The sequence below is a fragment of the Aythya marila genome (assembly GCF_965140915.1).
Source record: "Aythya marila genome assembly, chromosome: 2".
Classification (NCBI taxonomy): Eukaryota; Metazoa; Chordata; class Aves; order Anseriformes; family Anatidae; genus Aythya; species Aythya marila.
The window spans coordinates 65104007-65118804 of record NC_139043.1 but is presented as its reverse complement, the minus strand read 5'-3'; the positions used below and the strand labels follow the sequence as shown (position 1 = coordinate 65118804).

Below are 14798 nucleotides of genomic sequence, written 5' to 3'. Positions count from 1 at the left end.
CTGCCAGGCAAGCATTTTCCCTGTCTTCTGTTGTGCTGAGTTGCACTGAAAATTCAGTCTAGATGTGTTTTCACATGCCCCCATTCAGAAGCAGTGGATATGATGGAGTATCTGGGGTTTGCCTTTTCAAGTCTGTTTCCCTGGTTGCAATGTGATATTAAAGTCTTAATCTCATTTTCAGGCTTAGTTAATATTTTGGGGATATTTATATTTTCTCAAGTAAAAGAAACTTTATGCTAGGTCAGTGACTCCAGACATAAACTGACTTGATACCACTAACTTCAGATAGAGCTATGCTGACACACAGCTGATGTTCCTACCCAAAGTACTTGCAGATCTATTCAAACAAAATGTTGTTTAATATGCTTGTGGGAATAGAAATGTTGTTTTTGCAGAATTACATTGTTTAGAAGGAGGGAATGTGGTACTGAGATACGCTTACAGTGATAAGAAAGTTTAGCAGGCGACCTTGTAAAATGCAGACAATCAGACTCCTTAGGACAATTAGGTGAAAATCACAGTGTCAAGTCAAGTCAGATAAGTGAAGAAACATTACCACTTCAAGCAGTAAAAACGTCAAAAGAAATTTGAAATTTAACAGGCTGGCGACTGAAGGCCATGCATTGTTTGTGAAGCATCAGATAGATTGTGAATCTGGATTACCCACTCAGTGGGGAAACAGGGGAGGGTCCTGCCATCAAAAGGTATATAAACTGTGTTTTGGAACTAGTAGATGCGCTCTCTCCTGCTTGTGGGGCGCCCGCCATTGCAATCGCGAATAAATTACTACTTCACTGAGATCCTCGCCTGAGCCTAAGTTATTGGCTATGGAGTGTTTCTCACAATTTGGGGGCTCGTCCGGGATCCAGTCACCTGCTGGGGAGCCCCACCGCCGCAGCAGCAGGAAGGCATGCCCCGCTGATTTCAGCGGTCCTGTGCATCGACGGTGGCGGTTCTGCGGAAAGCTGACAGAGGGCCCGAGACTGGTTAAAGAGGCAGGATCCGTGAAGTAGTGGGGAAAGGAAGAAGGTAGGCACTCCGGGTTTTTAAGAATCGATCCGGTAACTCTGTGCACAGACCAAGGTAAGAAATATTAAGTATTGCCTTGGGGGTCGGGTGATCTGGTGTATGGTAAGCCCTTGCACGGGGAAGTGCTGGCACTACACCAGGGGAATCTGGTGTACGGTAATCCTTGCACGGGGAAGTGCTTGGAAGTACACCAGGGAATCTGGTAAACTCAGGTGTGCGGTAACGCTGGCACGGGGAAGTGCTTGGCGGTACACCCCCATCTTTCAGTACGTTGGTGTGTGGTACACTGCAGAAGGGAAAATTCTGTAGCACATACTGGCGAGGGTTAGGAAAGATGGGAAGTACGAGTTCCAGGGAATCTGGTAAACTCATAGGTGTGCGGTAACGCTGGCACGGGGAAGTGCTTGGCGGTACACCCCCATTTTTCAGTACGTTGGTGTGTGGTACACTGCAGAAGGGAAATTTCTGTAGCACATACTGGCGAGGGTTAGGAAAAATGGGAAAATATGAGTTCCAGGGGACAGGGAGATATCCCTGGGGGAGTGCCTACTAATAGTTCTTCCTGAAAAATGATAAGAAATTGGAAACATAATCCCAAAATTAGAGGGATTGTAAAAGAAAAGTAATTAAAAAAAAAAAAAAAAAAAAGGTTAAACATTGCGTATCAGTCTGGACAAAAGAATCAATTAAGGAAACAGCAGTATTTTGGCCAAAATACGGGTCTGATGAAAATTCAGGCTTTAAATTTATGTGTAAACAATAAGATTCCTTTTTCAGAGAAGGAGTCAAGTTATGCTCCCTATAATCTTAATATTGAACTGGTGGCAGCAGCAGTCACTCCGGGAAGGGAGACAGGGACTGTAATTAACACTGTCCCTAAAGAAGGATTGTACTCTAGGCTCTGGCAAGAATTAGAACAAGGTAGAAGATATGTTGAGAATTTTGCCTTCCCTGATACTAACAGTACTAACACTAACTGTGTATCCTCTTAGGTGAACTACCCCCTCCTCCTTACCAGCAGAGAGGTTAGGACTTTTTAAGAAGGAGAGGAAGTCTTTATTCAAGGACCCCAACAGCCTAGCTGAACAATTAGACCAGTTCCTACGACCTGATTTATACTCTTGGGGGAGGGAATTATGTCTATAAGTATGTTGTTTACAGGGAAAGAAATGGGAATGATCAGGAGGAGAGCTGCTATACAAGAATGGGAAAGAGCTCATCCTCCAGGACCAGGGGTAATACCGGCAGGGCAGAAATACCCACTTGCCAATCCTGGCTGGAATAATAATAGTGTGCAACACAGAAATCATATGAGAGACTTCGGGTTAGAATGAGAAAGTACTTGGGGATGAGACCTGAGGACCCAGTATCCCAAGGGCTCTTGAAAGTTCATTGTGTGATTAAAGCCTTGCAAAATACGCAGAAAATGCTTCAGAAGGTGGGGGAACGTAGTGAACAGTCACTGGGGGACCCTCCTGCGGGAGGCCCTGGAGGGGTGTGTCTGGAGGGGAGATAAGAAGGGAAAAAAAAAAAAAAAAAAAAAAAAAAAAGATCGAAACTAATGGTATTGACAGTGCAGCGGGTAGTGAGGCAGAGGGTTGGAGAAAGGTGAAGAAAATCTTCAGGGGGAGTCAGGGCCAGGATGGAAAGGAGAGGAAGAGAGATGAAGGAATGGCAGGCAAAGAAGGCTGCCTGTGTTGTGGCCCGAGTCCTAGCAGAGACAGGCTTTGATAAGATGTTTTAAGTGTGGCCAGGCTGGCCACTTCGAATGGGAATATCTGGAGTGGAAGAAGGAGGAAAGAAGGAAAATGGGATGAAATATGCTATATTGATATGTTGTTTCAGTATCTTGGAGGGAAAAGGTATGGAATTAAGTTGGACTCTGACTGAGCCTTTGGTGCTGGTATTAGAAAAGTGCGGGCTGGAGAAAGATAAAGGAAGTGTTAAAAGTCTTGCCGAAGGTGTTAAAAGTGTGGCATGTAATATTTAACAGAGCTGTTTGAAATTGAATGAGCAGGGAAAGGTGATGTAGGCGTTATCTAAGTAACAGTCTAGAAGTTTTGGTATATTTGCATATTTGCTGTGGTGTTTGTTCAGTTTCCCAAGCATCCGGGAGGGGGGAACAGCCTGCTCCACCAGGGGCCTCTCCAGCGGCCGCAGGGGGGTTTCGGCTCCAGCGCCTGGAGCGCCTCCTCCCCCTCCTTCTGCAGTGACTTTGGTGTCTGCGGGGGGGTTTCTCGCTCTCTCAACTGCTGTTGAGAAGCAGGTTTTTGTTTGTTTCTTTGTTTGTTTGTTTTCGTGGATGTGCTCTCACAGAGGCACTGACTGTATTGCTCATGGCTTGGCTCTGGGCAGCAGTGGGCCCCTTAGGGCCAGATGAAATTGTCCCTTATCTGCCACGGGGAGGCTTCCGGGTTTTTTTTCTCACGGGGGCTGCCACTGCAGTTTCCCACCCCCCTACTCGCAGCCCCCGAACCTTGCCATCAAACCCAATACACTGGGGAACAGCTAGGTCATTACTGACCTGTAAAGTATCAGGGATTAAATTAACTAATGAAACCCTAAAAAGTGGGGCTGGGATAACAGTGCCACTTTGGGGGGGATACCAAGCTGAGACTAGGGGATAAAATGATCACTGGGTAATTATTGTATGTACCCAAGGCAAGGACTAATTTGTTGGGAAGGGATTTGATGATTAAATTGGGCATTCAAATAGTAAATTGTTAGACTGGAATAACAGTGTTATTAATGGAGTGCTCTCTGGCCCTGAGAGCAAACATACATGTATATTCACCTCTGACTGGAAAGACCCTTAAATGGGGGCGGAAGCAACAATATAGGTGGACAATTTTACCTCAGGGGTTTACAGGGACACCTATCTATTTGGGTCAGTTTAAATAACAAAAGATTTTGGAGCAATTACAACCTCCCAAGGAGGTATTAATGTTAACAAATATGTGGATCGTTTTCTATTGTCAGGACAGGAGAAAAGAGTTGTGAAGAAAGCTACTAACAAGCTATTCAACTTTCTGGGAAAGCAGGGCTTGGGAGTATTAATAAATAAATAAATAAATAAATTACAATATGGAGAAAGAGAAGTCAGGTATTTAAGGCATCTAATGTCTGAAGGAAAACAGAATAAATGCAGAGAGGATTCAGGGAATTGTTGAAAATTAAGAAAGAACTAAAAAGTTTTAAAAGAAAGATTTTTTTAAGGAATCAGGAGCCATGAAGTCTGAAAGAAAATCGATACTCCCTGATGGGAGAGAAATGCTGAATAAAGTGATAATGAGGCAAATATTAACTGTTTTACATCAGAAGAGTCATTAGGAGGTGCAAGCAATGTGTGATGTTGTGCTAAGAAAGTATGTCTGTGTAGGAATATACACTTTAGGGAAGCACATATGTAGCGGGTGTACCATATGTCAAAAGGTAAATAAAAAGGTGTTCTGTAACCCATCTAGAGGGGGACGGGAGCCAGGGGTTTGACCTTTCCAAAGTATACAGGTAAACTTTACTGAGTTACTTGTTTGTCCTAATTGACCACGTGACTAGATGGGTGTAAGCTTTACTGCAAGGGTTAAAGCAGGCCTTAGAGATTGAGTGGGATTTTCACAGCCCCTGGCACCCCTCCTCTTCTGGGAAGGTGGAGCGAATGAATCAGACATTAAAGAAGCAATTAACTAAACTAGTGTTAGAAACCCAACTTCCTTTGGTAAAATGCTTACTCCTACAGGTTTAAACAGCACCAAGAAAGGATATAGGAATTTCACCATATGAGATGCTGTTCAGATTGCCCTATCTGGGCAGAAGGGATGAGATACCACAATTCAAAATAAGAGAGTTTCCTTAAGAGCTGTATTCTGGGGTTGTCTTCTTCTTTGTCATCTCTCAGGACCTGTGGGTTGTTGGCTCAAACCCCACCTTTGGAATTCCCCATTCACCACCATCATCCAGGAAACTGGGTCCTGATTCGGACCTGGAAAGAGTCAACTCTGGCCTGAATGGGAAGGACAATTACTGACCACTGAAACAGCCGTAAGAACTGCGGAAAAAGGTTGGACTCACTATACTCGAGTGAAGGCATCTGTCGACGCTAGTACCTGGGAAGCTGTTCCTACAAAAGACTTGTTGGAAGTTGAAATTGAAGAGAAAAATTTTGTAGTGGACTCTGAGCAGGATAAGAGCTTACAATTGTAAACTAACCTTTTATTTTCACAGGTAACTAATGAGTGTGACTTGTGATTGAGAGAAAGGACAGACCTATAGTGAACTGCAGTGCTCCCAAGGGGGGGGTTGTTATAGTAGTAGTGTACATCTTATTTTTGTATCGATAATTATTTGGAAACCTAAGGTTTAAAAATAATGACAGGGAAAAATTGATTACTAATTTTGTTTTTAGTGATTCTAGGCCTCAGAGAAGGCCTTGGTCAATTGGTAACTTGGAAAAGGCATGACCAGATAATAGCAAAAACGGGATACCCCATCAAAATATGGGTGACTGTGACAGAGGGTTATGTACCACAAGCCGTCAAGTTTGATGCTTGTGAGGTGTTAGCTTGTGGAGATTTAAATGCCCAATGACAATTGAGCAGAGAGAACAAATAACTGGGAGAGACACAACAGCCAGATTGAGAATAGCTGTATGGAAACAATCCTCTATTGCCATCAGAGAAAGGGAGAAACTCAAGGAGAAAACAGGAGAGTAAACAGGAGGCCCTCTGAAATGTGGCAGTTCAAACATTTGAGATTCAAACAGGGTATGGGGATGTGAATGCCTGGATAGAATGGGTCAAACATACTGTCCAGAGTCTCAATCGTAGCTACTGCTATGCTTGTGCCTCGGGATGACCGATTGCCCAGATAGTGCCCTTCCCATGGGGGTGGACCAAAGACTCCCAAGGGATGCGATGTATGATTGCATTGTACCAAGAAAAGACTGCCTGGGGAAATGAGGCCTGTAAGTCTCTCTTTGCTGTTTCTTGCATGATAACAATATCACAGTTCCCCCTGCATTCTCTACAGCTATAGGTAACCATACAGCTTGCCTCTCACAGCAGGGTGTGAGTGCTACCTGGCATCTGGGAGAATTTGCCTTGTGCTACCAAAGACTTGATGGGAAACTGCTCAAGACTAGAGATCGCCAGGGCAGATCTCTGGTGGTACAGTGGAGGGAAGATCTTACGGTCCACCCTACCATCTAATTGGGAAGGCACTTGTGCACTTGTTCAATCAGCTATACCCTTCACCCTGGCATTTGAAAGAGAAACATCACAAATACCCAGAAGAAGTAAAGGAGGCTTAGGAATATCATTTGATGATAGAGTATACATAGATTCTATTGGGGTACCTAGAGGAGTTCGGGATGAATATAAAGCCAGAAATTAAATTGCTGCAGGGTTTGAGTTACTGTTCTGGTGGGTAACAATCAATAAAAATGTGGATTGGATTAATTATTTCTATTATAATCAGCAGAGATTCATCAATTATACCAAGGATGCGATGAGAGGAATCGCTGAACAACTAGATGTCATCAGCAAAATGGCTTGGGAAAACAGGATAGCATTAGATATGATGCTTGTGGAGAAGGGTGGTGTATGCGTGATGCTGGGCAACTGTTGTACTTTTATCCGTAACAATACTACCCCGGATGGCACAGTAACAAGAGCATTGCAAGGGCTTACCACCCTTGCCAATGAATTGGCAGAAAATTTGGGAGCAGACACTTCCATCACAGGATGGTTGAAATCTTGGTTTGGTAAATGGAAAGGGATGGTAACGTCCATATTTACATCCTCAATTATAGTAGCAGGAGTTTTGACAGCTATTGGCTGTTGCATTATCCCCTGTGTAAGGGGACTTGTCCAGCGGTTAATTGAAACCACATTATTGAAACAAATGACCATAGATCCACCACCCTACTCAGATAAAATGATATTAGAGGAAATGGAGAGCAAAGAAAGTGAAGAGGAAGATATTTACCAAATTACACTTAAAATAAATAAATAAATAAAAATAAAAAGAGTTTTTGCAAAAATCAACAGTTTATAAAAAAAGAAAAGGGGGGGAATTGTGGGAATAGAAATGTTGTTTTTGCAGAATTACATTGTTTAGAAGGAGGGAATGTGGTACTGAGATATGCTTACAGTGATAAGAAAGTTTAGCAGGCGACCTTGTAAAATGCAGACAATCAGACTCCTTAGGACAATTAGGTGAAAATCACGGTGTCAAGTCAAGTCAGATAAGTGAAGAAACATTACCACTTCAAGCAGTAAAAATGTCAAAAGAAATTTGAAATTTAACAGGCCGGCGACTGAAGGCCATGCATTGTTTGTGAAGCATCAGATAGATTGTGAATCTGGATTACCCACTCAGTGGGGAAACAGGGGAGGGTCCTGCCATCAAAAGGTATATAAACTGTGTTTTGGAACTAGTAGATGCGCTCTCTCCTGCTTGTGGGGCGCCCGCCATTGCAATCGCGAATAAATTACTACTTCACTGAGATCCTCGCCTGAGCCTAAGTTATTGGCTATGGAGTGTTTCTCACATGCTCTTAGGGGGAAGATCAATCTGCTGAAACAGATTATGATCAGTATCCTCTGACATTGACTCATGCTTAAAGTTACAAGGAAGCCATGGCTCTGGGATGTCAAAAACTCTATCAATACATAGCAAACTATAAACCTTTCCCTGAATAGCTTTTTATTAGCTAGGATTGTTAATGTTTATAACATTGCCGTGCCTGCATTAGAGCTGAAGTTTAGAACTGGAGAGTAAAGAGAAACAATGCTTCTTTGAGGTCCTGAGGGGAAGGAAGAGGGAATATGCTTCTTTGTAGAGAGTGGGTGATTGGCATCTGATAGGGAGTGAAGTATGGGATAGAGAAGGAGGGGAAGAAAAAAAAAAAAGTGAGAAGGTTTTCTGTTAACTCAAAATTTTCTGTTTAAGACAGATGTGGAAAGGTTGACTTACAGGAGAGGAGCAAGGTGGTCCAAATGTTTCCAACTCCTACAAGGGATGAGAGGTTGTTCTGGAGGAGGAACTAAGAAGATCTCCAAAGGCATAGCTTGGATTCAAATTTAAGTGGTCTCTTCAATATTTAGCTTTTAGAAATGCGTTCAAGAATGTGCACAAGTTGGATGATATGGGTTAAAGTGGTGACAGTGACCTTTGGACATCAGCAGTCTTGTCAAGGAAGAAACTGAAGTTTCTCTTACAGGAAAGCTGGGAGAATAGAATGAAGAACGACTAGATGGGGCAGCTGGAAGCAGATTGTCACGCTAATTGGTGGTTATTATGGGTTATATGTAACATTTCCTTATGTTTTGAGGGCTAGTTAAAAGTATGGCAAAGGGAATTTTAGAAGGGTATACTCTGGTACAAATATGAAGGGGAAAAGAGGGAGATACTTGAGAACAGGACCAAGCTGTTCCTGAATATAAGGCTCAAAAAAGGTAAAAACAGCAGTTATCTTTGGGGTGGCTTTGGCCGTCAATTCATGAGGCAAGGACCATTGGGATGTATTCTTGTGGAACTGGAGCATCATCTGAGATATCAGAGGCTTACTGGTAGTGAACCATTATTAAAGTGATCCCATGGATTAAATAAAATCCTGCAAAGTAAGGGTTGCAAAGAGGGTATCTCACAGGCAAAAAACAAGGCCAGCTCTTGTGCAGGGGAATGCTGTGCAAAACCAATATACAGTGTGTGCAGAAATAAAGTCTGCATGCAAACACGGTGAGGCAAGCTGTGCTGTAAGAAAGCACGGTGCATTTCAGTCTTGAAAACCTGAAATAAGAACAGAATCTTCCTAAAGTGCAGGCCATAAGTGGCGCCTACTGAATTTCTATTACAAGTAAGTGCAACCCAACTGAAGAACTGCATCCTTCCCATTATTTTCTCTTTCCTTCTGCATTTGCTGCAGGAGAAACACACTCTGGGTGCACAGATCAGCATCAGCTGGGTGAGCTGTTGTTCCTCAGAAAGCAGCATGCCAAATGAGGACTCCAGCACATAACAACATGCTCGTGTCACTTTGGCATGAAGGGAGCAGGCTGCTCCCCTTCCAAGCCCCCCACGCCATCCTGTCCTCACACTGGAATACCCTAACCGGGGAAATATGTGCTGGCTGTTTAGCAGAGGGGTCAAATCCATTTGGATGAAATTCCAGGCTGCAGTGATAACAATGGCAGGAAGCAGAGTCCTTGAGCTGGCCATGGTGTCTGCCTGCTCTCAGCGGCAGGGTGCTGCAAGATTTGGCCTCCCATCTGCTGCTCCACACTGCCTGTGCTTGGAAAGCATTGATTGTCCCCTGCACAACCAAGAGATCACCGCCAGTGGGGCTTAAAGGCAGGAACCCCTCAGTTAATTGCAAACATGGCTCTGTGATCAAACCACTTGTCTAAACCTGAACCACCTCTTCAACTTTTTGGGAATGGGGATTTTTATATGTTTCATGTGATTGTGTGTTATCAAGCAGGGAATTCCCCTTTGCTCAGTGGAAAATCCTCCTGCATGAATATCCCTGTAAGAGTGCATTGCAAGCACTGTAAACCTGGATCTTGGAGATTTTTGGTCTGTGCTGCTAGTAATTCACCAGTCTGAGGGAAATTACATTCTACTAATTGCCCCTCAAAGCATATGAGGCAATACACAAACAAGAAGCATTGCAAGCTTGTTACTTAGGTTTAATACAACATTTTACTCTTTATTCCATCAGCTACTTTTTTTTTTTTTTTTCCCTGCTTGACTGAAACTTCCCATCAGTTAAGATAGGCATGCCAAAGGATCAAACCCAGTGCAAGAGACCGCATCTGGCGTTTCCTGGAGCAAGTGCTGTAGTCTGGGAGATGTTTGCCGATCTTGCTCTGACCCTGAGATGACAAGGAGGAGCTGGAGGGTTTGTCCAAGTTGAAAAGAACGGATGCATATTTTTCATTTCTAACATGCCGTGCAGCATTCCCATTGCTCGACAGCAACTGCATGGGAAAGTTCCACCTTATCAATTTGTTAAGAATTTAACAAATTAAGTCTTTCTCATCTGGGAATAGGAGACAGCACTCATATGCACAGACCAAGAATGTAGGAGTACTTTGTGAATGCTCTGGTAACTGGAAAGCTCCAAACCCCACTAACTAACAAAACAAACCCAAAACTCCTAAAAGGTATCACCACAGCCATTAGATGGAAATGCATTTATTTCTGTCAGCGTAATGACCAGTTCAATCTCATTTCCATTGCGACTGTTTTTTGTATGTTTGTTTGTTTTGCCCAGCTTATGACAGCAGTGAATTTGTGAAACGATGTTCTGCACATTTCCTCCAGGTCATTTCCTTTTCTTCTGCTCTGGAAGGATCTTACACTTTGTCACCTTGGCTGGTCAGACCTGAACCCACGTGCGTGTTTCTGTGGACGTATGAATGTTGGTCCCCCAAGGAGGAACTTGCTGCACCCGTGGGTTCAGTGGAACATACTTTTGTGCTGAGTATACACACGTCCCCCTAGGGACCAGGCTTTGGGGGAGACAACTAAATGGCACAGACTTTGCCTACAGACTGTGTAGACTGTGCTTTAAATGTTGTGATATTTTTCTCCCTTATAAGGTATTTTCACATTTAAAGGGAGAGCATAGCTGAGTCTAGTCATTCTGGCCACTGGGTGCCTGACATTTTTCCCCTTAATTTTTGTTTTTTAGTGTTTCTCTGCTATTCTTCTGTGACCTTCTGCCACTGTAGATCATTTATCAAATACCCAGTAATGGCTAAACAGGGGCCCATTATAGCAAGCATGTGCAGCATTTTGTCAGCAATAAACATACTGTGGTTAGTAAATATGGTATACTTGGAGAGCATTACATGGAAATCAGCATCAGGGTTTGCCAGAAACTCAAACTATAATTTAAAAATAGAAATAGCTCTCATCTGAGAGAGTTGAAGTGATTCCTTCTAGCCCATTTTGGTTTTCCTATACTTACGATTCTGAACTTAGGTCAAAGTTCATGTCTCTGTTTATGTCGGAGTCTAGAACTGAGACTTTGGGTGACTGAGTCTGATGACAAGAAGTAGAAATACAGATAAAGACTTTGAAAATCAAATTTTTGCACCATGAACTGTAGATTTGTCTTTTCTTTCATGGCGTTCTTCATCAACGAGATAAATGTATTCCTGATGGAAGGTAGATTGATAGTCTAGACACTGTCATCTTTATTTTATTTCCAGAAATGTACAGAAAATGTGCAGAAGTTCCCATGGTTGACCAAGATGCCTCAGCCATTGTCTGGACTATTGACAGCAAAAAAAACGAACCCAATCTTTCATGGGTATTTTTTGCGGTACAGGTAGCAAACAAGTTCAGTTACCAGTTACTAAGGAAGAGATTTAGAACAACACCCCTTCCACCCACATCCCTCACTTTTTTTTCTTTTCCTGTATGCTTTTCTGTGAAGTTCTGAATTCAATATGGACCTCCTACAAGCCAGAGGCTATGTGTATATAGCTACATGTCTGTGATGCCAGTGATGTCCAGATATTTTGCCTTCAAGTAACTTTTTTCCCCTAGGCCAGGCCAGGTAGCCTTTTTATGGTTCCTCACAGTCATTCAAATTTGTGTCTTGAGAACCAACACTGGCAAAGTCATAGTAAAAGTTGAAAAATGGGAGAGAAAAGCTAAAGGAGAAAAGTACCTCAGCTTTCTGTATATTTTCTCCTCTTTGCATTTCATTTTCTCTCTAAAATCAGAGCCAAAAAGCAACATTTAAGGTGCAAGTGTGCAACTACCATGCTCAAGATTAATAGACAATTCTCACAAATCTGCACACAAGCAGAGCACCTAAATACTTGTGTTCTGCTTTCACCTATGTAACAACATAAAAGCAGCTGCTTAACTTAAAACTCTTCACTAACTTTTGGTATAAATGTTTTTATCCTCTTTCATCCCCTTCATCCCGTACTAACTATGTTATTCCTACTCCACCTGTTTCTACATGCTTTTCAAGTTGTTCTGGTCGTCCTTGGTTTATTTGTGTTGTTCACCATCCCCAGCCAACTCTGGAAATAAGTACTCTTGCAAGAACAACAGTGGGAATGCAGTTGCACATCATATTATTTTTGGCTAGCTACTTCAGGAACAACAGCTATTGTTTGGCAACAAGACAACTGCTTTAGTGATGTTGCAGTTAGAGCCTAGGTGCTGTTCCTCCCAAGGCTGAGATCCATTTTATATGTACAATTTGAGGTCAAAATTATTTGGAAATATCTGTTTAAACATATATATTTAAGACTGTGCATAAAAATAATGCTCTCTATTAATGTTGTTTCTTTCCTGTTGTGTGCTGTTACATCATAGAATCATCAAGGTTGGAAAAGACCTTAATGATCATCTGGTCTGACCATCACCCTACTACTACCAGTGTTACCCACTAAACCATGTCCCTAAGCACCATGTCCCACCTTTCCATGAACACCCCCAGGGACAGTGAAGCACTGCTTCCCTGGGCAACCTGTTCCAATACCAGACTACTCTTTCTGTGGAGAAATGTCTACTAATTTCCAAACTAAACCTCCCCTGGTGCAACTTGAGGCCATTCCCCCTTGTCCTATCACTAGTTATCTGCAAGAAGAGGTGGACCCCCAGCTCCCCAGAACTTCCTTTCAGGTAGTTGTAGAGAACAGTATGGTCTTTTTCCCTGAGCCGCCTCTTCTCCAGACTGAACACCCCCAGTTCCCTCAGCCGCTCCTCACGGGACTTGTGTTCCAGGCCCTTCACCTGCTTCATAGCCCTTCTCTGGACACACTCCAGAGCCTCCATGTCCTTCCCATACTGAGGGATCCAAAACTGAACACAGTGCTCAAGATGCAGCCTCGCCAGAGCAGAGCACAGAAGGACGATCACCTCCCTGGTTGCCTGTGTTCACCGAAAAGACCCACTTTCTATTTATTATCCCTGTGATTTTGACTTAATAACACGCTGCTGCGTGCGAGATGATGCACAGTGGGGCAAAACGTGTTTTTTTTTTTTTTTTTTTTTTTTGTGCGGGGCTGGGGACAGTTTGTCTGGTGCATCCAGGCGACACCTCCGGCTGGGAAGTGTAACGCTGCCGCCGGGGCTGCACCGCAGGGCGGCCACAAGATGGAGCCGCGGCGCCTCAGAGCCAAAATGTCTGACCCCTAAAATGTCCCGGTGTCGGCAGCCGACACGAAGTGAGGGTGCCGGGTCAGGGTCCCCTTTGCTGGGAAGGGAGCAGGTGAAGAAAGGTGACTCCCGGTGCTCGGCAAGGCGCAGCTGTAGGCTGGACAACGGTGAGGGCGGGCAGACGATCAGCGGGGATGGATGCTGACAAAAAGGGTTGCGATCCCATCCACAGATGAACGTGACTGCTTTATTCCAATGGCTATCGAATACCTTGCCTGGGAAATGGGTCTTTGTTTGGCTCTAAGGGTTGACTGAAAGCCTTCTCTTTCCAATACCCCTGAGAGCTGCTGGTTAATTCTGTGGCACAAATTATTTAATTATGTGCTCTGCCAAGTGAATGCAAGGTCTCCAATTGAATTTTATCCTCACTGGGCAACTATTTTAGATGCTTTGGTACAACATAAATGCATATTTCCTGCATGCCAGATCCTGGCCCCATATCCATCAAAGTAAATCTTCAGCAACTTCCACTGGAGGCTTGGAACAGCCCTAAGTTATGTTTTTGAGGTCAGATTGTGACCCTGAAACCCTGGCAGAGACCCAGACCAAGAAAGCTGTGTTGGACATTGGGGAGGGAATAAATTAGCATTTGTCTATGCTTTTTGCAGGAGTAAACTGTTACAAAGGTGTGCACTGGAGTGAAAGCTCCTCAACATGGTAGATATTGGTTTCTAGATATTTCTGCTGGAAATAACTCTGGGTGAGTATATGGGGTTAGTCCATATTTGCTGGAGCTGCTCTGTCACATACAACAATCAGTTTTCCTCTATCTATCCCATACTATCAAACAAAACAAACAAAGAAACAATTTTATAAAAAGAAAGTCCAGCTGTAGGTTATATGTTTTGTGTATGTTTTTGTTGTTTGATTTTTTTTCTCTCTAGTGAATTTAAATCTTCATTTTCTCCCTCTGACAAACAAAAGTGGCAGGTCTAAGGAGTATTAGGTAATTGTGGTTGTCATACTCCACATTGTACTGAAGAAAAAATTAATTGCTGTGTTTTCGCCCAAGGGTTTGAGCAGCAGTCCTTTTGTTTGGCTGGGGGCAGGTAATTTTCTTCCCGTTCTAGACTGTGTACAGTGGAGCAGCATGAAAGGATTCCTATACAGCTGCACTGTGTGAGTAGGCAGGCATCTCATTCAGTAATAACTTCTAATTTATACAGCCATGAAAATCTGCTTCTATAAATAAACAGTTCTGACTGACTTTGCATGCTTACTCAAAACAAAATGAGAAGGAGAAATCTAGTGTAAATGTCATAAAGGCCAGATCCTTACTTGGCGTACATCAGTAAAGCCTTTTTGAAATCGGGGGGAAAATATTTGTTTGTGATCAACAATATATCCTTTCTCCTTTGCATAGTTTCATGTGTGTTAGAGAGAAAGGAGCAAAGCAACCTGAGATACCAGCACTTGTGTTTTGGAGACAAGCATTCCTGAATTCCTGCTCGAAGCACATAACTCAGACCCAGCTTCCCCCTTCTCCAGCAGCATGCAGAACGTAACAGAGAACAAAGCCTTCCCTGAGTCCTCTCCAAAGCAAGAAGCAATCCTCCTCACACTTCTGCAGTCCATCAAGA

The 14798-nt window shown here is 43.2% G+C and overlaps 1 protein-coding gene across 2 annotated transcripts in view; it reads left to right on the top strand.

Moving 5' to 3' along the window:
- The window catches only part of LOC309875139 (uncharacterized protein), an 80978-nt gene extending 75342 nt beyond the window's left edge, over positions 1 to 5636 (top strand). Inside the window, exon 3 of one of the 2 annotated variants that reach the window (XM_082754232.1) lies at positions 4925 to 5636. In XM_082754232.1, the coding sequence (XP_082610358.1) occupies positions 4925 to 5053 (129 nt within the window). In that variant the 3' untranslated portion in view covers positions 5054 to 5636. The remainder of the gene's footprint in view (positions 1 to 4924) is intronic. The other variant, XM_082754227.1, reaches the window with a different exon arrangement.
- Positions 5637 to 14798: the final 9162 nt, after the last annotated feature.